The sequence below is a fragment of the Coloeus monedula genome (genome assembly GCF_965178545.1).
Source record: "Coloeus monedula genome assembly, chromosome: 24".
Lineage (NCBI taxonomy): Eukaryota > Metazoa > Chordata > Aves > Passeriformes > Corvidae > Coloeus > Coloeus monedula.
This window is the reverse complement of record NC_138804.1, coordinates 1,110,618-1,138,050: the sequence shown is the minus strand read 5'-3', so window position 1 is coordinate 1,138,050 and position 27,433 is coordinate 1,110,618. Positions and strand designations below refer to the sequence as shown.

The 27,433-nt window shown below is 44.4% G+C and overlaps 1 protein-coding gene across 1 annotated transcript; it reads left to right on the top strand.

The window, feature by feature from the left end:
* Positions 1–781: 781 nt before the first annotated feature.
* On the top strand, positions 782–27,433 carry CLIC4 (chloride intracellular channel 4). Its single transcript, XM_082296697.1, has 6 exons — positions 782–953; positions 15,403–15,512; positions 20,217–20,342; positions 21,207–21,313; positions 22,500–22,681; positions 23,433–27,433. The coding sequence occupies exons 1-6, from the start codon at positions 882–884 to the stop codon at positions 23,595–23,597; spliced, it is 762 nt and encodes a 253-aa protein (XP_082152823.1). The 5' UTR covers positions 782–881; the 3' UTR covers positions 23,598–27,433.

Below are 27,433 nucleotides of genomic sequence, written 5' to 3'. Positions count from 1 at the left end.
TGGGAGCAAGGGCGGGAGGCGCCGAGCCATGAAAGCCGCTCTGTTCCCGAGGCGTGAAGCCGCATGGGGAAAATGTGATCGCGGGCTCTGCTCTTTTGGTGGAAAGGCTGGAAAAAAGCGTGGTTTCCTTACTTTCCGACATTTCACCCGCACATTTTTCTGGCCGGCTCCTCAATCCCTGACCTTAACAGTGAGGGGAAAACTAGGCTGGAGACTCAACTGCCTCTTGGGATGGATTTTTCCCCCTCTCAGGAAAGGAGCTGTTTGTGCTTCCCTGGTGTGGCAGGGCCGTGAGGGGGAAGTTTCTAGATTAGAAGTTTTTCTCTGAAGGTGAGGCGAGCTGAGCCGATGATGTGGGGGACACATACCCCGACCCCCTCCCCGGGGTTGGCAGTGCCCACACGGCTGTAGCCCTGCCAAGGCCACTCCCAGACGTTGTCAGCGAGCACGGCACCAGCCGCGGGCGGTGTCCCACGCCGGGGGCACCCCTGGCTAGCACGGGGGTGTCCCCACCGCCTTGGGGGGGACCGTGGAGACCCCCATCCCTGAGGGAACTCCGCGCCCGCCACGGCCAGCGCTGTCCCCTCAGAGCTGTCCCCTCACGGAGTCCGCGCCCCTCAGCGCTGCCCAGCATTGTCCCCTCAGAGGGGCCACGCCCCTCCCAGCCAGACCACGCCCCCTCAACTCTTGCCCCGCCCCTCCGCAGACCCCGCCCCTCCCGCGCGGCCCCGGCGGGCTCCGGGCGCGGGGCGGGGCCGCTCTCAGTCGCGCGCAGGGCGGGTGAGGGGAGCGGAGCGGCGTCGCTGTCCCGGCGGTGGCAGCGGCGGGCGAGGCGAGGCGAGGCGAGGCGAGGCTGGGCGGGGGCTGCAGCAGCGAGAGCAATGGCGCTGTCCGTGCCGGTCAACGGGCTGAAGGAAGGCGACAAGGAGCCCGTCATCGAGCTCTTCGTCAAGGTACGGCCGGGGGGGAGGCAAAAGAGGGGAGGGGAGGTGGGGCGGGGGAGCCTCGTCCCGTCTGGGCGCCGAGCGCGCGCGCGCCGCGACCGTTGGGCGCCCCCCCCCCCCCCCCCCCCGCCCCTTCCTCCCTCCGCTTTCCCGCCCGGGGGGCTCCGAGTCCCCTCACGGCTCCCTCGGGCCGCTCCCTGCGGACCTCGATCCCCTCCGTGCCTGCGGGGGAGCCCCTCTGAGTGCCCCCCGAGCACCCCGCGAGCGTCGGGGGCTCCCCCCGGGGCGGCTCCCGGCGCGGTGCGGGCACAAAAGCGGAGCCGAGGGCGTGTGCCCGGCGCCGGGAGGGAGTGCGGGAGCCACGGTGAGTCAGAGCGCGCAGATGGAGCGGGCGATAGCGCGGACGGACCGCAAGCAAAGTCAGTTTTTTGGGAAGAAGTGCGGCCCCGGTGCGTTTTGCTGGAAGATTCTCTGCCCGGAGCAAAGGGTGCCGCGGGTGCGGGGCAGGACCGCGGGCAGCGCTGGCACAAGGGAAGAACGGAGCGCCACAATGGATCGCCCTCGCTCGGCATTGTGTGCCCAGCAAAGCGCAGGAAGGCGGCAAAAAGGCAGCAAAACCACGAGTTACTCCTTGCTCCCCGCCCCAAAAGTCTACTTTTTATGTCGGGAAGTGAATATGTAAAGTAACACCAGGTTTTTATCCAAGCTAGGAGAATGAGCATGTGTTGTACTGCCCTTATCTGGTAAAGATACCATATGGTATCTCCACATGTTTTGCATTCATTTATTGCTGTATGATGCAATATTTTGCATCCTCCGGGGCTCTTGTGATGCAGCATCTTACTTTTACTTCATATCAAAAGTAGCACCAATTACTCTGTGCAATCTTCTCTTTCTGTGCTTAAACATCTTTTAATTGAAAGCCTCTGCAGAAAAGTATTGAAGTTCTTCAGATGAAGTTTCTTCCAATAGCAGTGAGAAAATTAGAGATGTCTTCACCTGGGAACTTGGGAATTGCTTTGTATAAAAGCCACGATGACAAACACGAAAATTTTCAGCTAGGGCTTTGAAAATAAGTTACTAAGTATAGGTTTTATTTCTTAAATGATACTCTAAAAGTGTTGAATTTTTCCACTTGTCGTACTTCTTAATAATAGTATCAAGAGGCAGTAACGGGACCCAGGGAGAGCATTGCAGTGGAGGATTCCAGACCTGATTTTGGTAAGAATATTTAGGCTCTTATTGTAGAGGTTAGAATTTACAACTGCAGCAATTAAGTTACAGATTACTTTGAATTATTTATAGCAGTGGGTCTTTAATATAATATGGCAGTTTATCTTCATCTGTCCTAAAGTTCGTCAGCTGATTTTTCTTATTTTTAAACAAATTCAAGCAGTGATTGATGGCAGAATGATTTGGGGGCAGAGGGAAATAAGCTTTGTGGGTGTGTTTAAAGAGAATATTTCATGCATGAGGAGTGGCATGGAAGAAGCTGTAAAAATAGTTTCGAGAGATATGTGTTCATTGTGATTAAATCAGAATTAGACCAATCAAGCTGTGAGATGATATGAAAGGGGGAAATCAGGGAATTTTTCTGTCCTTTTCAATTGAAATTTTTTTATTGGCATGGGTTTAAGAAGACTAAACTTGGGGTTATCAGGGAGGATTTTTACCCTCAAGGAAACCTTTTCCCTGTGTTATGGATGACTGCTGCACACTGAGCACTGTCTGCCCTAAGGATAAAGTTCAGGTTAAAATAAGAAGGTATTCTCGTCTGCCTTCACAAGCTTCAGGTAAAAGTTATTTCCCTGTAAAACCCTGTAGATAAAGAACAACCCCCAGCAGATAGACCAAAATAGTTTTTTCATCTGGGTGTTGCTCTTGTCCCACACTTTATTGAAGCTGCTGAGGATTATCGGGACACTCTTTTTGTAAAGCAAATAGAATCTTGTTTTCTGGCTCATTTAGATGGCCACTGCAGAAAATGCAAGCAGAATATGTGTATTGAAGAGAACCAACAGTGTCTGTCTAGAGGAGCGCTAAATTTGGATTTTAGTAATTTTTTTTCAACGAGCTCAGTTGCAGTTTTTCACGTGGTTGAATCTAGAAAAAATCTGAAGTTACCGAGTGTTTCTCCAGACAGATAATCACTTTTCAAGCCGTGTCTGGGATCTACCTGGGCACTGTTAGCCAGGGAAGCTCTTCAGGCAGAGGTAGTGGAAGGAGTTCTGGACCAAACTCGAGCTCTCAGCCCAGCGCCCGCGGCCCAGGGGCGGTGATTGCATGACCTGAGCACAAAGGATTGTAGCAGCCAGACGGAGATGAAACAAAGGTAGGGATTAAAGCTTGAGAAACAAACCTGTGAAGCAGGAGAAAGGGTCTGGCTCCGTGCCCGAACTGTGGGGTTTGAGCCTTATTAAATTGTGATCAGTGACAAAATAGGATGGGCACTGCGAGGGGAGGAGTACACGCATGGCTGGGGTTCAGTTAGGAATAACTCCACCAGGGTGTTGTCACCAGCAAATTGATACGGTTTTTTCCAGAAGACAATGTATCAATCTGCTGTAACTTATGTTTTCATAGTCTGTGAGAACTCCGTGCAGAATTAGAATGCTTAGGTAAGAAAATGTTACAGTGCTGAAACTGGGGTGATGAATCTGTTTCTTAGTGTCACAATGAAAACTTTCAGCACTTTTTCATTCCAGAGCCGGTGGGCTGCTTGTGGTCTCTTTTAAACCAACTGTAAATATTTTCCAAGTCTTTTCTCCTGAGAGCTGATTAGGAGAAAACCACTGATGTATCTGATTTCATTTAGTTTCCTCGTATGTGCCATGTTTTATTAATGAGGGAGGCTTCCATTGTCTAACAGGAATATTTTTATGTGCCCTAGTGGCATTTCAGAGCAGTGAAGGCTGCATTGTGTTGAATGTGCTCGGAGAAACTTGAGCTCTGGGATCTGAATGCAGCTCAGATAGGTCACTTGGAATAATAGCTGCGCTTTAGTTGATGGTGTGTGGAATTTTATTGTAAATAAAAAACGTGGTGAGGTGACTTGGTCAAATAGACCCACTCAGCTGTGAGGACACAGTTACAAAACTGCCTGTGCAGTTCCTGTAAGGGAGTGTGTGAGGATGGAGCTGCTGAAAGCTCAGCCCTGGGTGTTCTGGAGGGCACTCAGTGCTTGTATCCTCTGCTAATACCGAGGTGAAGACACACAGGGTCAACAAGTTCAGTGTTAAAGGAAACAAACAACAGACTCCACAAACCTGAAATTCACAGTTGTGTATCTGCTGGCATGGGAGAGGTTGGAGCAGATGTAGGGAACCAGTGAGGAAGGTCTCTCCTCTTCACTGAGTAACGTGTGTGTACTTGCTAATTAATCAGACCTTGGATTTCTGGCAGCTCTCAAATAAGATGTCATTGCGAAATTGGGCACCTGTGTTGAAAATCAGATCGAGTCTACTATCTGTTTACCTTTGAATTGTACTGTCAGTACAAAAAAAAAAAGCTGTGATTTCACATTTAATAAATACCCCACTCTGAAACACTCCCAGTGATTGTAGCAGAAGCTTGTCTCCGTTTTTGTGTATCTGAACCAAACAGAGACTTGGCAGGTGAAATGTTTGTTTTCCGGGCTCAGGGTCTGTTTTGTTCAGTGCAGTGCTGGGGCCGTGGCAGGAAGGGGACGTGAGCATCTCCAGCAGCAGCTCCATGGGAGCTCAGGGCTGGGCAGAGCTGGGTGATTTGTGTGGATTCGGGTCTGCCTTTGTCTCACCCTGTGCTCATTCCCTTTGTAAGCTCTGCTGTGGCACTCTGCAGCCCTATAGCTCTGTGCCTTGCTTTGTAACAAACCATCCCATGAGCTTCTTTGTCATCAGTTGTTTTTTTTTCACCCACAAAGTAGCTGTACAATATAAAGGCACATCGGTACAAGGAAACAACAGGACTGGAGACATGCAGTGCTGCTTCTCAGAGATAGCCTTAGCAGGGTTATTGCTTGATAATCTTATTAGATAAGTCTCCTCCTTATGCACCAGATCATCCTTGGAGGGTTTGATGTAACCTCAGCAGCTGAGAACCTCCTCAGCCTGTCTTTGATACGTGTTTGGTGTAGACAGCAAAATGTCATGTGAGGGTTATTTCTTGGGAGCGTTGTAAAGGAGCCCTTTATAAACCGAGGTGTAACCATTTTGTTATATCCTGTGCTCAGTGGGTATAAATCAGGCCTTTTCCTTCTCTGGCCAGCAAACTGTAATTCCTTTAAATTCTGCCTGGGAAAGTTCTCACAGCCAGAAACATCCTTGGCTTTTTGATTTGAGTCTGGTTGGTGATTCAGGAATTGGTGCTCTTGGTACAGAGTTGTTTAAAAGTACAGAGATGGTCACAAGTGTAAATGTTAAATTTTTTTGCACATCATTGGTAAGTAAGATTAAAACCTCCTGGCAATAATTTCCAGAGGGATTACACAGATGAGTTAGCTTTCTTTCAGTCAGGAATTGCTTCTGAGTAATGGTTGTATTCCCTGGCATCCCTTCTTGCCTTCCCAATGATTAACATCCAGACAGCTCTGATTGTCAGGAGAACTTGTGTTTGACTTTGCAGCTGAAATGTGTCTTAGCACGCAGGCACTTTTCCTCCTTTCCCCTTAGAGGGATCTGCAAACTGTGTGAATTCCCAGATTTCAGCTCGTGACCCTTCACAGGCTGGGGGTGGGGGTGTATGGGCATGGGCAGTGGTGCTTGTGAGTCACTCCCTCGGTGGGTCAGATGCCAGGGAACACATTCCTGGAGCTCAGATCCTGCTACAAGAGACAAATCTGTCCTCAGTTTTCCCAGCTGGGATTTCTCAGGGTGTGCATTGAGGGCTGGAAGTGGAAGAAGCCTGTGTGTCAGAGCACATGTTGTGGGGCAAACTTAGGGCCTGGATGCTGTCAAAAGTCAGGGATAAATGAACACTGAGGATCCAAGCCTTGTCCAAGCTTTTGTGTGTCAGTCTGTGACAGGGTGAGTGTGCAGTGATGAGTTCACAAAGCAGGGAAGGGCATCATGAACACCAGCATTCTTGTGAAAATGTATAAAGAGAGTGAGATCCTCTTTAAAGAGAGTTTTGTGTGGACATAAAGATACTTGATTGTTGAGAACTAACAAGATATGAGGAACCCTTACATCAACTTAGGGAGTGGGTGGAAGGGCCTGCTAATCTGGCAGTGGGCAGCACTGGGACAGGATTAGCATGCTAAGAAGTTGGTAATCATTCCCCTCCCAGCCTGGAGTGACTCATGGCACTGTCTAGTCCTTCCATGGTTATCCTGACCTCATCCTGGGGATGGAAAGAGTTCTTTATTCAAGGAGCAAGGCTGTCTGCCCTTTAGTTGGAATGGGGAGAGCAGAGAAGTTGTTGGTTCTCTGGACTTGGATTTTTGAAGGCTGAGTTGTCCCTTCCAGAAATCTGTGATCTTCCAGGATCTAACTGGGGAGTTCCTTGAACTCCAGGCTAAACAGTAAACTGTGTACTCTGGGAAGCGACTGTTGGACTCTAAAGTTAGATTTTTAAAAGTGTTCATTAGCTCAAAGGGACAAAAAGAAGCCGTGAACTGTTATTTTCTCACCAGTGTGTGTTGAGATTGTGTTTAAAAGAAACATTTATTGTGATGTGACAAACACAAGGCCTGCAAGCTTTTGTAGCAGTGCCTACATCAATCCAAGCTTCTGGCTGGGCTGGACATACCACTTAAAAATCCACAAGAACGACTTTTAAGAGCGGATAACTGTACTTGGCAGTAATTGGATTTGTTGCCTTGTTCTGGTAGATGTTCTCTTTTCCCAGTGAACTGAGCAGTGCAGTTCTGTGAAGTTTTAACTGGACAGCGTGGGAGAAAACAAGGTGGTTTTTGTCTGCCAGGGTAGGCACTTAGTTTGTCTAAGACAACAAAATTTAATTAAGGTGGTGGTTGGTTGCAAATTGATGGTTCATGGAAAAATAATTTACATCTGTATTTGTTATCCATCTAATTTGATTTTTATCTTCAAAGTATCTTGGTAAATAACCCGTAACAAACAGCTTATTGTTCTAATCAGGTTTGGGTTTTTTTTTTTTCTACATATTTTTCAGTGTGGAATAATACAGTTTTAGTCTTAAAATAGGTGCTAGGTGCTCCCTTGTGGTATTAAGAGTTTGTGCATATTTTAACAGTAAAACCACTCAACCCCAAAATTGTTATGTTGTCTTCACGGGAGTTTAAATAGAGGTTTGACTTCAGGAGCTTTAAATCCTTTATTTAGAATATTTTTTCCCTAAAAAAAAAGATAGTAGTTGATTTTCTTATACTTGCTTTGAGTAGTTTGGGGTTTTTAATTCAGGTCAAATGAGTATGTGGTGCAATCTGGATTTTTAGGGTGTTTGCTTCTGCTGAAGTGAAAAACATAAGCTAAACTGCCGTTAATTCCAAACATCTCTGTGTGGGAATTCTCTGAGAGTTCAGACTTATTCCTTGTATTGTTGGCCAGACAAAGGGCAAGGAACTTACCCGAGGAAAGGAAATGACTGAGTCCTGCACACTGAATCTCCATATTAGGCATAAACTAAATATAGGAGTGTAATCCAGGAGTGAAGTCATATCTGTATATTTTCCTGGGGAGAGCTGGGATCAGTCAGTGCTACTGGACCAGCTTCAGAGTTTTTTGGCTCTCTTGAAGCTTTACTATTTTGGCTGGACTTTGCTGCCGTGTCCTTTGGAGAGCTGCTTTTCTGAAATAAAGGAAATAGCTTTTTTATGTGGTTTTATCTAAAAATAAAATCAAAGCAAGCTTAAGTAGATTTCTGTGGCCTTTCAGAGTGCTGCATTAGGTGCCCTGGTGAGACACCCTGTTCTGGAGCTAAGGGAGATAAGGACACGTGTCCCAGAGGAGGAAACTCGTGTCCCAGAGGAGGAAACTCGGATCCCATCTCCCAGGGGAGGGGGAATTCAGTCAGGGAGGTGCCTTTTAGTTGTGCATTGCTTGTGTTGGAGAGGGAGCAGGCCTTCCTCAAACCCTTCATTCTAAAATAAAAATTCCAGCCCCACTTTTGGTCTCAGATAATGTTTTTCCTTCTCAGAGCTTCTCAATGTGCTGCTAGCAGGGGAACAGGTTTAGGACTGCACTGCTCTTTGAGAGGCTGCTGAGAATTTGGGCAGTTTGTCTTCATTGACACCTCCTTCTGTGGGCATTGCTGCTCACAGCCCAGGCTGGAGGCAGCTGTGGTTGTAGCTGTACATCCTGTGTTTTACCAGCCCTTGGAAGCTCCCAGGTGGTGCCTTTTGGGCTGGGATTTTGACATGAACCTGCTCTGGGGTCTCCTGCTCCTGGGAGGGTTCAGTCTGAGTCAGCTGGGCTGGAGTGACCGAGAGGAGGAGGAGCAGCCCAGGGTGAAGCTGGAGCAGCTCTTGGTTGTTCTTTCTGCTCATCTACCCAGCCCCTGGCTCATCTCTCTCTAAATGAGGTTATAAAATACCACAGACACAGCTCTGTGTTTTCCTGTCCCACGGAAGTGATGCACAGTCAGAGGTCTATTTGAAGAACTCTGAAATGCCGCAGATACAAATTTGCCCCAGTGACAGAGTTTGCAACTCTTTCCTCTCATGTTGATGCTTCATGGTTTAGTGGGGGAGGTTTGGAAATGGGTCTCTTGGGCTGTAGCCAAGGCACACACTGTACTTCAACAAATTTAATAAGTGCAGGGAGACAGAATCACTGTCATGAACAATTCCTGCTCTAGGTTTATGTGCTAGAGACCCAAAGCCAACTGTCAGGCAGTGTAAAAGAAACCCTCAGTGCTGCAGAGTTAATTGTCTGTGTACAGTTTCCTACCAGAATGTTACAAGATTGTGTCAAGATGTTACCCAGCACATTTTAGTCAGTGTAGCCCTGCTGATCATGTGGGGGGTTGTTCAACACGAGCTCTCTGTTCAAGGTATTGCCACAGCAGAGATGCCAGGCTTGTGCCATTAGTGAATAATTGAATTTTCCTGTGCCAGGGCAGGAAGTGTCCTAGGTCTGCCTGTCCACAATACACCCAGGGTTTTGTGTTTCTATCATTAAGCTAATTTCTTCAGTGAAGAAAATGGTGATTTGTATTTAAAGCAGGTTTGGGACTCTCCATTTGATTCTCCCAAAGGATGAGCATGGAATCTCCTGCTCTCCAGAGGACTAGAAGCACTGAATTCAATTCTGCTGAATTGTGAACTTAACTTCCATACATCATGAGGATCCCATAGCTTTCTGCCAAAGCTTTTCAGTGAGAACTGGGTAGCAGTGAGTAAGAGTTGCAGGAAAGTGGGCAAGACAAGTCTGCTAATTATTTTCTTGGGAACAGCATCACAGGGCTAAAAATAACATCATCCTAAAATGGCCAGTGGCTGTTCCAGTCCAGTGTGTGACACAGTGGTGACTTATCAGAAAGGTAATGACTTAAGAGGCAGCTTGAATGGGCTGACAAACATTCCTTTCCCTGCTGTAAGAGCCAGATCTCAAATAAAGGCAGGGACTTCTGTTAATTATTTTGAAGTATGTTTTGAGTTTAAAGGAATTTCAGCTGATGTGGAACTTGGGTTGATTACAAATGGCACAAAGGTGATGGAGCTCATGAGAGGCTGTGGTAACTCAGGCTAGTTTTGCCCTGGCTGTGTTAATGTCGGTCAGCATATAGCAAATATACACTAATTATCCTAGGCTAATTATCTTTGAGAATTCCAGGTGTGAGCACTGACCTGATGCTCCCCCCCCCCATTTTGCCTATGTTTTCCTCAAAGGAATGGCTATTTAAGGTAGCAGTGATGGCCTAAATTGTTCAGTAGAGCTAAATTTGGGTGGGGTGTGGTGGTATTTGTAGATGATCTTCCCATATGAAGGTTGGAGAAAGCTTTGCTTGCCCACTGTCGGTGCTTTAAGGCAGTGACAATGGGTGGTTTCAGTTCTTGTCTGTCCCCACAGTGGCTGCTCTGCCTGTCTCTGTAGGCTCCCAGTGATAGGAATGAAATGTTTGATGTGCACTGAAACGGGGCATGAAGGTCCTTCTGATATCCTGAATCCTCTGCAGGATGGGCTGTTGGGTTTTTCTTCCTAATTCCCACCTCTCCTGCTTTTGTTCATTGTGGCAGGGAACTTCTTTGGACTGTCAGCAGTATCAGCCCCATTTTTGTGCCACCCTGTGTTGAAATGTCCTGCTCATTTTTGCAAGGAAAAGCCTTGCCCTGGAGGTTGTGGCCCCAGCTGTGCCCTGTCCTGGAGAGGCAGAGGTGACAGGAGGAAATGTCCCTGTCACTCAGCCCTCAGATTAAATCTGGTTCAACCGGATTTAGTCAGGGCCTTGACTCTGCCTTGCACCCTGACCTGTTCCTCCCCTAAAAACACAAACCAACTCCCTTCTCAAACTGCAGATCTGGAAGGGTGACAAGGAGTGGAACACTGTTGCAGATAAACTTTTCCAGCCCTGGTCTCTGCACCTCATTGCCTTGTCACTTGTTTTCCTCTTTGAATAAGAGGAAAACATCAATATTCATCGATACTTGAGCCATTGGGAGCCTTTAAGGTCTGCTTTGGTTTGCAGGGTGAGTGTTTGCACAGAGCATCCCTGAGGCTCATCCATCCACTTCCTGAGCACACAGGGAACAGCTGGAATAATGGCACTCTGGGGAGTATTTGTTACATCAATTACTGTCACACTCCTTCCATGGGTGTAATTCTTTACATCTTATCTGAAAACACCCTCAGTCAGCACCACAGAATTCTGTCTGTTCAGCTTGGCAAGATAAAGGTCCAAGGATTTGGGCTGATACACCCAGACCCGTTTCATGTGTGGAACATCAAAGCACCCCTTTCTGTATTCTGTTCCTTTATCTCAGACCTTGGAATCGCTGCAGGTTTTTCACTTGAATCTCTTTGTTAGTTCACCTTAAACCATTTCCTCTCAAAACAGTAATCCTTAAAGGATTATTATTAATTACTCATTTTTGGAATGAGCTTACTGCTCATTAAACATGCCCAATTGATTGTTATCTGCTGGTTTGAGGCAATGGCTTTGCATCACACTGGGTTGCTCATGCAGTTTTCTCAACAGGTTTGGTTTTCATTGTTAAAACTCGAGATGTATTTCAAGACTGCTGAGTTCAAAATTTGAACATATCCTCTCATTTATTTTCATTTTCCCCCAATCTGTTTATTGGTTGGAGCATTATTCTTCCAGACTTTGCAGAGTGCAGATTTCTTCCTTGGAGGAGTGGGGATTTCCTTGGTGGTGCAATCAGATGGCTCCAGTAGTTGTCTTTGGTGAAAAGTATTCTGGGAGATGCTTCTCAAGTGCATTTATCCCGCTTCATCCAAACTTTTTTTACCACTTCTGGTATGTCAGATCTGGGAGAAATTCCTTTGAGAGTTTTGGGTAAATTAAGAAATGGTTTTCTGGTGTTCTGCCCTTTCCTTTTGTTTTATTTTTGTAGGCAGAGACTGAGCTGTATTACTTTGTTCATCAGATGCACTTTGACTTTATTATTATTTCTGCAGTTATTTGATCCAGTTTGGGAAACTCGTAGTGGGCTCCTTTTAACTGGGTCATATTTGAAACAATTTTGCAGGAGTCTTTGGACCAAGGATTTCTAGAATTCTCAGATCTGTGCTGTATAAGAAGGGCTTTGTGCACTTTTAGTGTTTCTTTGCCTGTCTGCTTTTTTGTTAGTCTTGCAATAAACTTCAGCACTCCCTTGCTAAAGTAAATCCATGCAGGTTCTCGTGTCAGGACTCAGGTTAATTTTTATGCAGCTGTAAAGACAAACATTTCACAACTTAAATGGATTTTTTTTTCCTTCCCTTAGCTTGTTCAGCTACTCAAACAGATGTTTGATTACTTATTACTTGTACTCTCTGGGGTTTTTCTTTTGGAAAGACAGACTCATTTGAATGAAATCACTGCTCAGGGGAAAAGAAAGGGAGGAGGTGGCTTCCGAGCTAAGCTCAGACTTCCAGACATGGGATAAATAGATTTATTTTGGGGTTTTTCCCTTTCCAGGGGGCTGGCACTCCTGCATGGGCCAAGCTGCTGGGCACTGGGAGTTGCCAGGAATTTCACTGTGGCTGTGATAAACCAGGTTGACTTCTCAATGAGCAGCTGATTTGTGTTCCTGCCTTGTAACTCTCCCATTCTTGTTTGAACTTCCTTTCTTCTTTAATGTTCCTTTAAAAATAGCTTTATTTGTTTTCACAGAACACTGTAGGGCAGTGCTCTGGTGTGTGTGTGCTCTGCTCTCCCTGTGCCACGTCTTACAATTAACAAGGTTCTTTTTGCCACTTTTTCAGAAGTTTTTCTAATTCAGTTCAGTTCGTAGAGGGTAACACACAAAGTGAAAAATTCCATCTTTCCTCGCTGTGTGTGAGGTATAGCACTTTTTTTTTTTCTGTCTGGTCCTAATCCCTACAATTGAAAACCTGAAATTCAGTGAAATTAGATAGATGGTGAGGTTTTTGAATACATATCCTTCAGTGGGCAATGGTAGAATTGAAAATTAGCCCTAGTTGCAGGCAGATTGGCATTAGTAGTATTACTGGTAATAAGGATTTTTAGACTGGTTTTAAAAAGAAATTGAAATAAAACCCTAAAGCTCCTCAGTATAGAATGACTATAATCTTGTTAAATTAAGAAATAGCCTGTGCTGAGGTCAGTGTAAAGAAGTCAACATTTAATATTTGCTTTACTCTGATGGTGATGAGGATTAGACACTGAAGATACCCTGGAATTTTATGAATTACCTACCTGAATTCGAAGTCAAGGCAATGACAAGCAACAATTATTCCATGATTAACCCCCTGGGTGACAAATTGTGTCAGATTTCAGAATATTCTTGGAATATATAAGGTTTAGAGTTTACTGCCAGCACAGATCAGAGGTAGGAGTGACTCTTGCAGGAACATCCATCAGACTGGTGACCCTCAGAAGAGAATCCTCAGGGATTGAGGGAGAATCCAGTGCCTGCTGCTCCTGAGGAGGGGCTGCAGCAGCCGGTGCATCAAACACAGAGACACAAAATGGGCCTCTTGGGCAAACAGTTACAGGGCAGAATTCCTTGGCTCGAGAGCACTGGAGCCAAAGTTTCTTGGCATTCTGAGTGCATTCCTTTTCCAGTATGTGCTCAGAATAACTTGGGACTTTTTGGAGCAGAAGTGGGACAAACGTTTGCAGACAGAAAAGTCTGGGCTCCGTTTAGGCTGTTGGGCTTTGAAAGTGCATCAGGGTTTGTTCATAGCACTGGCTGTTATTGGGCTCTAATCCTTTCTTCTGACTTAAATAATCCCAAAATCCTGTCTTGCTTAAACTAAAGCAGATGCTATTGGTTGGTTGCTCACTTTGAATGCTGCACTTGTGTTGGGAGAGAAGGAAAGTTTTGGGATAAGTAAATGCGTTTGGCCTTTTTTGGTCACTTTGATTTTGGCTTAGGAGAATGGATCTTAGTGAAAGCCACAGGTCAGTGCTATGCCTGAAATTTTAAACAACTTTTTATGCAGTTCTGTGATTTTAAAGTAGCTTTGGTTTGGATTCCAGTGGGCCAAGAGTTTAATGGGCTGGGGATTTTAGCCTGTGCTGTTACTGCAGTGTAGCTCAGGCTTTGCTTTAAGTTTGAAGACTGAGATCAGTTCTGAGTCAAAGAATTATTTCTGCTTCAAAACGTGGCTTACCCCAGGCAGTACAAAATACGTATTTTCCTTAGATGGGATGGAGTGTTGTGCTTTTCAATGCCTTTTTCTAAAGGTAGATCAGATCTGACACATGGCAGCAGAAAAAGCAGACGAATATAGATCTATAATTTACCTGTAGGAAATGTCAGTTCCAGTGTAAACACAGGGATGTAATTGTGGTGGGAATTGCTGAAATCCACCCTGCTGTGTGGAGGGACAGTGATGTGTTAAATATTAACATCCATAAAAGCACAGTTGCTGGATGAGAGCGCTGAGTGAAGGCACTGCTGCTGTGAGTGTGGGGGTGAGGCAGGAGCACAGGGAGCCCTGGGGCTGCATCCTCACACAGGTACCTGCCCCTGGCGTGAGCTTGTGCAGAGCAGAGTGCCCAAACTGGCTCGTTTTTACCCTTTTTCTGGATGCTTCTGGAATTCAGTCTCCTGGGCAGACACATGGCAGAGTTTAAGACAAGCCAGTAACAATAATCTGCTGCAAGTTTGACTTTCCTTTCCAAAGATAAAGCAGGCAATTTGTAATTTAGGGCAGAAAGACAACTTCCTTTTTCTTTCAAGTCTTCATTAATGACACTAATAAAGGTTTGAGGAAAACTGACTCTGTATCTACAGCCAGATCTTTGGAAGCTCTGACAGGAGGGACACTTGCACAAATGAGTCCATTAGCTGTAAGAACATTAATTAGTTTATAAATCCTGAATAGCTGTTAAAGGAGACTCAGCTTTATCTGCAAAGGCCCCATGAGTTTACAAAAACCAAACCAGCTTTCTGAATTTAAGACAGTTTCACTGAAAATCTTTCTATTTTCCTGGCCTTTGAAAATCCTGCTGTGATTCTTCTCAACCTGCAAAGTCCTACTTAATTCTCCTCTCTGTGATGATGAAAGAATTGGCCAGGCTTTGAGAATTGTACTGGTGAAAATCACTCTTGGAAGGACTCTAACAATAAGCAAAATCTGTTGGAACTCATCTAATCTAAAGTACACATCAGGATAATCTGACATATATGGCTGCTTTAAGTACTGAACCAGTTCTCAGAGGACTGAATTTTATAACAAAGGTTTCCAGTGCCTCATTCTAGCCCAGTAAAAACTAAAATTTTCCAGCTCAGCAATGCATCCTTCATTGTCAGAGCGATGATGAGATGTGTGCTATCACTGGGGAGCTTGCTGCTGCTTTCTAGTGGATCTTTGTTATGGTAGGACAAAGACTGATTGATAAATTGCCTATAAAAAGTGGCTGTGGGATATTATTTAATTGTCAGTGAAGTCTCTATGTACTCACAGTTATGTCTTTCCTCACAACACCTGCAGTACAATCAATTCTCAGTTCCTGGCTGCAGTTGGCTCCCGGTAGCTCTGCACCAGGAGAGATAGAAGCACTGAACTGGAAGATGACTACAATTAATTAGCTATGCCTTGGAGAAGAAAGAAAAAAGAATAATAAAGAGCAAAGAACAACATTGATGCTGGAAAATTGCCATCAGAAGGTGTGGCTGCTCAGGGGAGGATGTTCTGCTGCCAAGGGCAGCTGCATCACCTTCAGTGTCAAAGATAACTTTTATTGGCTGAAATACTGTTCTATACACTTCTTTGAGCAGCTAGAGGACATGACAAGTAAAAACTTCATAAAGGTGGCAATTTCAGTTGCACTGAGTGTGTGTTTAACTGAAGATGTTCCAGTGTTTGTGAGATGTGTCGATGGCACAGTCCTACCCAGATTGATGCTCTGTTCTGTCCTGCAGGCTGGCAGTGATGGTGAGAGCATAGGAAACTGTCCCTTTTCCCAGAGGCTCTTCATGATTCTGTGGCTGAAGGGAGTGGTGTTCAGTGTCACAACAGTGGACCTGAAAAGGTAAGAAATACTTGATTTATTGGACCAGCAAGAGTTCAGCACCCTTGGTGTAACAAAGCTTTAGCCAGAGCTTTTATGGCTTACAGGCTGATTTTCTGAAATTAAAAAGAAAATCTGTCCTAATAAACTGAGGCAGCCTGGATGTAAATGGGGCATTCACTGATGGTTTAACCAAAAATAATGGGTCTGGTAAGTTCTCTTGAATTAGTTCAGCGATGCTCTTCTGTAAAACTCACACAAAGTCTTTTATAACTGAATATTGACTCTTCCTTTTCTGACTTCACATCAAGATCCCCTAAGTGGGGACAGATGGATACTTTTGGTCAACCACCCTCTGGTCAAATCTCCAGTGACTGTTGGGTAATTGTCACAAACAATGTGCAACCTACTCCTTTCCTTAATGTTTTAAATAATAATTTTGGTTATTATGCAATAATAATAAAAATACCTGTCCATGAGGTAAGTCCAAGTGAAATGGTAGGAATAAAATGTAGAATATTCTGCCTTTGTTTGGTGTCAACCAGATAAGTCATGATGCTGTCACCTAAATTGCAACTTCTCCTCTATGAAATGAGCACCTTGGTGGCTAAAAATGGTGAGAAGTGAATCCAGGAGTCTTAATTTCCTAAGCTTGGGCATTCTTTTTTATGAAAGTGCTAAATTCAGCAGGGGCCTTGTGTTTGCTTTGGGTGTGAAGTCATGTTTTCCCAGCACTGATGTAAAACTCTGCTGGTCACAGCTCTGCAGAGATGGGAGGCTGCCAGTGCCTCCAAACCTGAATTTCAGGAATAAAGCCAACAGAAACACAGTGTTCTCCACTGAATCCAACATATGAGGCAGAAATCACCCTGCTGGACTTAACCTCTTGTGATTCTTTTGAGGGAGGTGACTTGTTTGGGTTTTAAAAATCACTAAAGTTGCTGCTTCAGTGCTGGCAAGGAGTGTTTAAGACTTCCATGTGTGGTGAGTGGGAGAAAGCAGCTTTTGTCAGCTCTGGGTGCATTTATAGCTGCTCAAAGAGCTTTTCTGGCCAGTGTGGGATTTCCCTGCAAATATTGGTGCTGCCAGCCCCATAAAGCAAATGTGTCACATCTTCCACTGAGCCCTGCCTGTGGTTTGTGGAAACTCAGGAGCAGAGCTTGTGCTTGTGGACTGTTGGGGGTTTGGGATTTCCTTTACCTTTAATGATGGTGGTGTTTAACCTATTGCAGTTACTGGGGTGGGGAGGAGGAGAAAGTAGACAGAGATATTTTAGGCTTGGAAGGCTTTTTACTGCTGAACCAGTTTAGATATCATTAAAATGCCGAATATGCCTGATGAATTGGCTTTATTTTGTGTCCCCTTGGCAACTTGGAGTTAATTGGACGGGGGAATGGGATGTAAGACTAACTTTTAGCATATAAATTGGTTGCAGATGTTTAAAGTTGACCTTCCTTATACAAGGAAAGCTTTCTTTCAGGTTTTTTTTTTTTTCTGTTGAAGAGGGGAAAACACAAAATTAGTGCAAAATTAAAGATCTGCAGGGGAACAGGTCAAATAAACCACCTCTGTGCTGTGCACTGGGAAAGGAAACAAAGGACAACTGAAGCTAATTCAGGCCAGAATAGATATTAATACAAACTTAATTCCTTTCAGACTTTATTTAAATGTCCATAAATACAACTTTAACATTGTGGATTGATCAATACCCAGTGGCAGAGCAGTGTAGCTTGCAGAACATCACATCCAGCTAAGTGCATAATAGGAAATGCTTGATATCAGATGGGGCTGTTTTCCTTTGTTATCACTATCAGAATGATAATAGATGTTAGGTGGTGCCTTAATATTGTCACAAGAAGCTGCTTTACAAGCATATTATTCAAGGCAATTATCTCCTCTGCTCTTTGTTCCTGTTAGACACGAACTTGAAGAGCAGAGCAGGAATTGTTTTAAACAACTCAATTTATTTTGTTGGCCAGAAAGAGAAAAAAGGCTTTGCTTGCCTCTGCCTCATAACGTCCTTGCTGCACAACAGCAAGGCCAGTTCTGTCTGTTTGTGAGGCTGAAAAGGTCATGGTTGGGTACAAAAGTTCGCAAGTGAGGGACTTGGGACACAGGAAAAACTGAGCCTGGATTGCCTGACTGCCGAGTGCTTCCCCTCCATAATTGCACTGTGCTAACAAAGGCACATTCTGCAGTTCTCAGCTCTGCTCTCCACACACAGGATACTCACACAGGCAAACGAGGAGGGCTTTCCCACCCTCTGCAAGGAGTCAGGCATTTCTCCCCTCTCTTTGGGCACACAGAGGCTTCATTCTTCCCCTTCTGGGCTGCAGCATTTCAGTGCTCAGAGCTCTGGCTTGTTCTGGAGGCCAGAGCAGAGCTGCAGTGCATAAACCATTTGTTGGGCTTGGAACAACATTCAGGGCCAGCTTGCCTTCAGCTGAGTGCTGAAATCCTGTTTGAAACATCTTCATTTTGAGTTTTTGCAGTTCCTTTGACAGACAAAGCTTAAATAACAATGCTAAATATTAAAATGAAAGACTTCCCAGAGGTGAATCCAACTTCAGCAGTGTGAAATACTGCTGAGGGACTGGGGTTTTAGTGCTGACTTTTCCCCTTGTTACTCTTCAGATCCTCATTGCAGTACTTGTGTAATTTATAAATGTATTACATTTGGGGGCTGGATTTTGTCTGCTCTACAAGAAATAATTTGCATGCTAATTGCTATTCTGGTTTGTGGCAAAGCCATGAGGTATTTACACCTTAACTCTGGGGGTAGTGATGGCCAGATAATTAATGTGGCCCTGCCTCCAAAACCCCTGGTAAACTTTGGGGTAGGCACAAACCATCTTGGAATTATTTGGAGTGGTTATAGAAGGGTTTTTTTGTTTGGGTTTGGTTTGTTTTTTAAGCTCTCCAGATTTATCTCTGCAGTAAAACTTCACTGTTACATTAATTGCCTTCTTGTTTGACTGTTAAGGGGATTTGTACTCTGAGCCTTTTAAGGCCATTCCTGTGTAGTTGTGCTCCAAAGGCTGTAGTAAAGCAGGGCTTGTTTATAATCTCCTGGCAGGAGCAGCAAACTGAAGTCAAACCCTGAATTATGTTTGGGCCTGTGCTGTGGGATCTTAATCTCTGCTTGCTTTCTCCTGAAAGATCCAGGTGGTCTGACTGGATCAATAAAGTGCTCTGAGATGCACTCTGGTCCTTTGGAGAAGTTTTTTGGTTAGTTTTTTGGAATAATCTGTTTCTGAGCTAAAGCTTGCCTTTGATAGTATTCCTGCAGAGCCGGTGGTCTTGCCCGTGTTTGTTTTTAAAATAACATTCTTTTTGTGGAATTTTATCTGGCCAACATGGGGAATTGGAAGGGAGCCACGATGACTTCCTGTAATTGTTGGGAGTTACAAAGCTGTATTTAAATGAAGTGTTAAGCTCCTTAAAGCATTACCCGATGACAGACTTTAAATCCTAAAAGTGAGAGAGTGGTGGCAACTCTTAGTGAGAAATAACTTCTCGGAAGCTTAAAAATTGAAAGGAGTTAAATTCTTGTATTCATAAGATTTCCATCCCCTAGCTTAAAGCAGGGCATGGAATATTCTAAAGTATGAAAATCACTTTTCTCATTCAGCCTTACAAGTAAACACACTTTGGCACTACAGAAGGGGCAGCAGTGGGCAGGACATGAAATTCTGGCAGGGGTTCTTAATTTCGTAAGAAATGGGAAACAAGATAAACTTGTAAGCTGTGCTCAGTTTAGAATCCAAGTGCTCTCCCTGAACACGCTGCTTTCTCATGCTGCCCTGCAGGACTGTGTGTGTGGATGTCACCAGTGTAGTTTCCCTGTCTGGTGTTGTCAGGAGGATTTCTTGAACTGCAGTTCCAGTTTCCTGTAAATCCAGTTCCTGGATGCCTGGAGCTGGCTCAGGAACGTGGTCATGCTGGACAAGGCTCGATCCCAGTTCAGGACTTATGGTCCAATCGGGATTTGTTCAAACAGCACCAAAGGGGCAGCTTTACCTTGGCAAAGTTTTCAGCTGGGCCAGTGTTTGTTGTTGCTGGGCCAGCAGGAGGTGGTGGCCAGGCTGCTCTGCTCTGCCTGAAGGGAGTGTTAGAACTGTTAGAGTTAGAAATGGCTGAGTATTTCAGCTTTTTGCTGTTTCTCTCATGTCAAATACAAATGAGGGGATTCCTCTCCCAGGTGTGCTGCTCTTGTTTGTAAATAGCTTTTTTCCACTGGAGGAAACTGAAGGATAATTTTAAACCTGGTATTTAAGCATCTGTCAGCCTGCCCAGAACTGAACTCCCTGGGCACGTAATAAATGGTTTATACACTGTGCTGTATCAGAGTTGCTTATTTCCAGAGCAGCTCTGTGTGAAGGGGGAGGATTAGCACAGATTATGCTATATATAAACTGTTCTGTAGGGCTTGGGAAAGAGGGAGAGTGTTTGTGTGGTGTGTGTATAGATATCCCTCTTCTAGCCAACATTGTATTGATTTGAGAATAAACACAGCCAGAGGTAGGAGGAAATTGTTTTTAACAGTTTTAAATTAATTGTTAGCAAGTGTATTCAAAATGCTCAGTTGTAAACTCACTTTTTAGAAAGAAAACTGGCGGTGTCTATTTCAAACTGAGGATGTGAAAGCCTCAGCAGTGCTTTTGTGTTTGTAGCAGTGAAATGATGTCCCCTGCTTACTCTCCATTGGTTTGCATCTCACCCCAGAAAACCAGCAGACCTTCAGAATCTGGCTCCAGGCACTCACCCACCCTTCATCACATACAATGGGGAGGTGAGAACAGATGTGAACAAGATCGAAGAGTTCCTGGAAGATGTTCTGGCCCCACCCAAGTAAGTGTTAGAATAATAATTTCTCACCTCAGATAGGCACAGTTCTCACAGGGCGTTTCTGCCCTAATTAAGATGTTCTTCAGCATCAGTAAACTGAAGACATGGAAAATAATTCTTGCTTGTCGTACCTTCTTCCCCCAGCTCCCTCATCTTTATATCAAAAACTGTTTTCTCTTAAAGATTATTTTTAAATTACTCTCTGTATGGCCCTGTCATCCTTCCTGCTCTTTCAAACTCTTCCTTTTGGTGACAGGCACAGGCTGTTCTGGTGATGTGTCCAAATAACGCAAGGGAAGATGAGTCTGCTGTACAAAACTCAGTCCTGACCTGTAATAAACTACAGTGAGAATCTGTTTTAACGTGTTCAAACTTTCTCCAGACTCTTGGCTTCCTGCTCTTCAGCTGGCAGGCAGATCCAGACACTGCCTTTCACAGACTGAACTGTTTTGTCTTTTTACCATGGCAAGACTTCAGGTTTTTTGTTAAAAGTTGTGGAGTCCATAATTCTCTGGAACAGCTGATATTAATTGAAGTGGAAAAACCCTGTGTTGTTGTTTACAGATCTGTGATGTGCCCCCTTGGCAGCCCTGGATATGGGGAACTCTGGTGTCTGCCTCAGACACTCTGCTTGTAACAAATGTGTGATTCAGAAAGCAGGAATGTGCTTTGGTGTTCCTCTGGAAAGTGTTGGGTTTAAAAACCTTAGTGTGTGATACCACACTTCAGAAGCTAGTCTGGAAAAGGATAAATTAGTAAATCTAACTGATGTAAAATAGTTTTTAAAGTGCTGCTTTGTGCTAGTTAATAGATAATGAGCACAATTCTGCTAAATGTGCTGTAGATCTGTTCCTTGCTGCTTTTCAGGTACCTGAAGCTCTCACCAAAGCATCCAGAGTCCAACACTGCTGGAATGGATATATTTGCCAAATTTTCTGCATTTATCAAGAACTCTAGACCAGAAGCTAATGAAGGTGGGTCACTGGGGGGACAGTGCACTCCTGGTATCATTGCCTTGTGTTTTTCAGAGCAGCTTTGTGGGAATTGTCTCCCTGACAGGTTCAGCTGCATGTTGATGGACACTTGAGAATCTCATGAATTAAATCTTGTTTAAATTTAATGTCAGAGATTTCAACATTTGAAAGAGAACTTCAGTTCTATCAGAATTTCTGTGGGGTGTGCATGGTTTATAAACATCCCTGGTATTGGATCTTCTGTGTGCAACAGCCACTCAGAACTCTCGTATGAAGGATAAATATTTTGACATCCAGAAGCAAATTCCAGGCAGAGTTTGTGTCATGCCTCATTGGTTGAATTTCTGTGCATCTGCTGCACTTATTTCACCTCTCTAGGACTGAGGGCTCCCATCCAGAGTTCTGAGCTAAGCTTAGTTTGTGTCACTTCAAAGGATTAAAACCTTTCTGCGTGGAGGGAAAACAGGAGATTTAACATGAGAGATCAATAAGTGGTGAAGAAGTCACAGTTTGGCCTTTAAGTAGTTCAGTAGAAATCAATTTTGTCCTCAGAGAACTTAGAGGGAAAACCAAACTCAGGGAATCAGGATTCCTTTCTGCTGCATTTCAAAGGGAGAGATGCAAAATATTTGTAAACAGTTGGAAAATAAAAGGGAATTTTATGGGGTGTGCTGCCCTCTGCTGCTGCATTCCATAAACCTGCTGCCATGTTCCATATCCTGCTGTATTCCAGCACCAGCCTGGGTGCTCTGTGTTTGGTCAGGGCTGTTTGCTGAGCATGTGACATTAAACAGATTATGTTTAAATGTATATAAAGCCCAGCATAGCTTAATTCTAATCAGTTTAAGCCAGTTAGGTGCAGTCTTAAGAAACTGACATAAGCCACTTTTTAAACCAAAAATAAACCCTTGTGGGCAGTCTTACAGTATTTTAAATTAGTGCAAACCCCTGTATTAGCCAGCTTTTCAATAACCTGCATTTGTGGGATATTTAAAGGGATTCTGGTCCAGTTTCAGTGTTCTGGTGACCACAGAGGCAGCTCCAGCAGTGCTGTGGCCACAAAAACTGAACGAGGATTACAAATCCTTCAGAGTTTCTGGGTAGCACAGGGATGTGGCGTTTGTATTTCAGACGTGGCACCAGTCTCAGTTTATAATTTGTTTTGAAATCGTCCCTTCCTGTGCAGCCTTAGAACGTGGCCTCTTGAAAACCCTGCAGAAGCTGGACGAGTACCTGAACTCCCCCCTCCCCGATGAGATCGATGAGAACAGCCTGGAGGATGTCACAGTCTCCACCCGCAAGTTCCTGGATGGCAACGAGATGACCTTGGCCGACTGCAACCTGCTGCCCAAACTGCACATTGTCAAGGTAAAACCTGGGGGTTTCAAGTGGAAATGCAGGAGAAAATATTTATGGTTTGTGGCATTCCTGAGCCCGCCTAATTTCAGCTGTTTGTAAGCTTAACTGCACTGTTAACACCTGAAATTGTGCAAGATTTGAGTCATTCACAAGGGCTTTGAGCAGTGGAGTTCGGTGCAGGTGTGAAGCTGTGGACAGGTTGGGCAGCAGAGGATTTGAATGGCAGGAGTCAAAGCCCATTTCCCTGCACTGAGCCCGTGGTTGCAGGGAGCTGCAGAGCTCACAAGGAGGAGGAAGGTTAGGATCAGGTGAGCAGGTAATGGCTGTAGTGGTGTCTGCTCACTTCTGCAGGGAAAACTGCTCCAGAACAGTAAATGACGAAGTGGGAAATAAAGGGATTGCATAAAATAAAACCAGGTTGGAATCTTGGAAGAGGCAGCTTGGGGTAACCACAGGAGTGCAGATGTGCCCACAGAAGTGTGGTTTGATTCTTCTCCCTGCCTGCAGTGATGTGTGTCAGCTCTGTACTGCAGATGGAGCCACAGGCTCAGTTTCTGCCTGGCTGCAGAAGAGTTTCCCTGGCTGAGGGCAACCCCAAAGGGAGCGAGGCAGGAGCATCCCTCAGGAACAGCTTCTGGAAACTTCAGGAGTGACCCCAGGTGTCCAAGTTGGAAGGATAACTTCACAAGAGAGTGACCAGGGCTGGAAAAGTGTTTTAAGCTGAAGAATGTAAATTCATAACGTAACCCTTTTGTTCCAGGTGGTGGCCAAAAAATACCGCAACTTTGAGATTCCCAAGGAGATGACAGGGATCTGGAGATACCTGACAAATGCTTACAGCAGGGATGAGTTCACCAACACCTGTCCTGGAGACAAGGAGATTGAAATAGCTTACAGTGATGTAGCCAAGAGACTCACCAAGTAATCAGCACTTGCAAAGGATGACTTCCTGCATATCCCATAACAATGCTTCTAACAGACTGCTCTTTTCATATCAAATAGCAATTGTTTTTTGCATGAACTCGCAGTTACTCCAAGTCACGGTGGATAGACCAGGTACAGTAATTACCTAAGGTTTGCAGACTTAATTACAGGCTTGTTTTTCCTGACCTCCTCTCACAGCCTTTGAATATTATCGATGCAGTCGTGTTCCTGTTGCACTGGGGTGACTCTGGATTCTTCACTGTGAAGGATTGTCTTGCCCCTGCTGCTTTTCTCTATAAACATGTGGTCCATGATTTGTCCAGGAATTGGTTTAGGATCCTGTCTCACTCTATGGTACAAGGAATATTTATGTATTTTGGAATTTATTGCTTTTCCAGAAGATCTGTACACAATTGTCATGCCTGTGACACGTTGAACTGTACCTGCTTGTCTATCCTATTTACATAGAGAAGGGAACTTAGTATCCAAAAGAGCCATTTGCAAAATATTTGGCAATGTTTTGTTGGTTTTGCTGTATTTTTTTAAAATCTCTTGGATTTGAAGTCACAGTAATGGTTGAGAATGGACTCAATGTGGAACTTGGATTTGAATGACCTCAGCATCAGGGAAGTTTGAATCCAGGCTTGAGAGCTGGGGCAGGAAGCTCAAAGCTCAGTGTTTAATGTGTCTTCAAGAGCTTGAGGAGATTTAAACACCTGCATTGTCTGAATTTTGAGTTGCAGCAAACAAATAATTGTCAGGAAATGGCAGAATTGGAAGCTGCCCTCTGTTCACCTTAAAGAATTGCAAGTGGTTTTCTTTTTGGTAGTTAAGAGCCTTTGTTTTGTATAGGTCTTTTTGGTGATTTTTACTTAAAAATCTGTTCTGTCATACCCCAAGTCCATGGAAACTGTAGTGTCCTAACTCTGGGTGGGGAATAGCAGTGCAATGATTAGTGATGCAAAATGGACTGAGAGCCATGAAATGGGAACTTTTTAATGCCCTTTCTTCTCTGAAGAAAGCTAAAGTGACCTTTAAAGAGAACATTTGCCTTAAATGATAGTAGCTTTTTTTTCCCTGAAAGGAAATCTGGGAATTTTGTAAAGAAGTGGTGGTGGAATCCAGTCCTTTCCATTGAGTTTATCCCAGTTGTTTGTCTGTGCACCTGGACTGCAGTTTTGCATACTCACAATCATTGCACTACTATACTTAAATCTTTTTACAGCAACACTGAGGAATAGCACTACAATTTTTTTAAAAACCAATTTTCAAATGTTTCTAAACCAGGGAATAGTTTAAAATTAATGGTTTTGATGCACGAAATAAACTGCTAGGTTATTTTTAAGAGACCATCATAAACAACTCCAAAGAATGCTAGACTTATATGCCTATTTTTTTGTAAAGATACTTTTATATTTAACTGATTTTAGAAGCTGGAAAGTGCTATTCCTGCTAGGTTGTTCTTGGAATATTTAACATTCTGCAATAACGTGGAAATGCTCACATAAACACTTTTATACACTAATTTCTTTTTTTTTTTTTTTTTTTTTTTTGGTAAGCACTGGCTTTCTGAAAACCAGCCTGACTTTTCTAAGCATCCTGCTTTTGCTACTTTATATACCCGTGGAGTTAGTCTGACATAGAAGATCCATATTTGTATACCTGGCTTGTGGTGCCTTGCCTTGCCTTCCTAGAGCTAGAATTCCAATATCAAGGCATTTAGCAATCCTGTCACATCTCTTTCAAAGGCAACTCTCTTAGGTACACTTAATCCCTGTTCTGATTTGTTACAGGAATGTTTAGGCACAGAGGGAAAATCCTGGGGAGTGACCTGGTTAGGAAAACCTTAACTGTGGCCCTTTAATAGTTGCTGTATTCTTGTGTCACGTTCCCCTCCTGAATGAAGTTTCTCAGCCATAAGAATCCTCTGTAGGGTTTCTGTCTGTGCTACAATGTGACATCTAGAAAAAGGAATGGCTTTTTTATTTAGGTAACAGCATTTTTAATGACATGTAGGGTGAGAAAAAACCCAAGCCCAGCCCTCCTTGGTTTGGTGCTCTTTGCCATGGTAGAGTTCACAAAACTGTAGGAAGCACGTGATTGTGGGCATATCTTTGTTAAGTTTTTAGCTCTCCTTTCAAAAACAGATCAGGATGGCCCTTGGAAGTTATGTTGGTGGGATTGTAGGAGTCAGGCCGTGCTCCCTTCCCAAGGGAATTATCCCTGGAGTGCAGAGTGCCGGGCACAGCACCGAGCATCACCCACAGCCGGGAGTTCCTGGGGTGCAGCTGCTGCAAGCAAACCCCCACCTCCTTAAACACCAGCTCCTTCTGGAGATAATCCATTCCCTCTGCTGTTCAGGCAGCCTTCAAACCATTCTCATTCTCTCTCAGTGTTTTAATTGTGTCTGAGAGCTTGTAAACAAAGTTCAAGCTCTGTCTGTGACCAGTGGATTTCTTATCTCGGCACAAAGGAGCCTTTCCCTCGGAGGTGGAATTCCAATGAGCACCAGCTTGGCACTGCTAACTGTCCTGGGTGTTTTTCAGGCTTCCTGCTGCTCAGTTTTGTTGTGGCAGGAGCTGCCCAGCCCCTCCTGGCTCGGGGAGGGAGCAGGAATCTGGTGGAGAGGAGCAGCTCCCAGCTCCATAGGTGATCCCTGCAGAGCAGTGGGGAAAGGCAGCGTCTGGTGTGGGCAGAGCACTTTCATCTGGCCCCAATCACCAGCTCCACACTAATTAAAAAAGCCCTTTCATAACTATGTAAATTCTTGACTTCTGTCAACTTGTTTACAATCTGATCTTTAAATGCATTTTTAATTTCATCAAACAGCAATTAATCTACCCCCTGTTTAAATTTAAAATGCTGCTTCTAGCCCCTTCTCCAATTTAAAAACAGCAGTTACCCTTTCAAGTAAGCATTCCTGTTTGCAAGTTGGTTGCATGTATTAGCATGCTGAATAACTTACTTTATTCTCAAGCTGAAATATGCTTAAATTCGCATTAAAACAGGTGACTTGTGTATTTCCTGAACACAAAGGGAAAATCCATCACCTGCACCCTGTTTATGTGTGGGAGAACAGATTATCCTAGATGCATTATTATTATTATTATTCCCCCCTTAACAAAGCTTTCCTTCTTGAAGAGATCCCTGCTGTGGAAAGGCTGCCTGTTAAAGAAGAGCCATGTGGGGTCGTGGAACAATTCCCTCCCCTCCACAGCTTCCCAGTCCATCTCCTCCCTGGATGTCCCACACGGGCAGTGCCAGCTTAGAGCTTTGCAGTTTCCCATAAAATCGGTGTTTTCTCCACAGTGGGCATGTCCAAACTGATCGAGAGCTGCGTGCAGCTCCATGATAAGAAGAGAGATGTAATCAAATTTTTATGCTAAAGCAGCAAATTAGCATTTGGTATCAAAGGAGCACAGACAGGAATAAATGGGAGCTGCTCGAGCCAAACCCACCGATGCCTATCTGGGTGCAGAGCAAAAAGTGGTGAAGTGCAGCCAACTCTGCCGTGCTCCCTGTGCCACTCAGAGCTACCTGTGCACATCCCATGAACATTTTTCAGGAGTAACCCAAGTGAGAAATGCTCCATCTGCCTCAGAACCTGTGTCACCAACTCCTGTGTTTTGTTTCTGGAGGGGGTGGGAGCAGGATTAGGGGATGGAGACTCCCGAGACAGGACATGGAGGATTGGAGCGTGGTTTGCAGAAATACTTGAAGAGTTGATACAATTTGTTGTAGTTTGCTTATGTCTTTCACTTTCTGGAACATCTTTTACAGATATACCAGTATACTGCTGGCAGCTATTGTTAAATAAAATTATATTTTCACTACCAA

Coding starts and splice junctions, on each gene's coding strand:
- CLIC4 (XM_082296697.1), top strand. CDS start 882: ATGGCGCTGTCCGTGCCGGTCAACGGGCTGAAGGAAGGCGACAAGGAG. Junction 15,513..20,216: donor ACAACAGTGGACCTGAAAAG/GTAAGAAATACT, acceptor ATCTCACCCCAG/AAAACCAGCAGACCTTCAGA. Junction 22,682..23,432: donor CCAAACTGCACATTGTCAAG/GTAAAACCTGGG, acceptor CTTTTGTTCCAG/GTGGTGGCCAAAAAATACCG.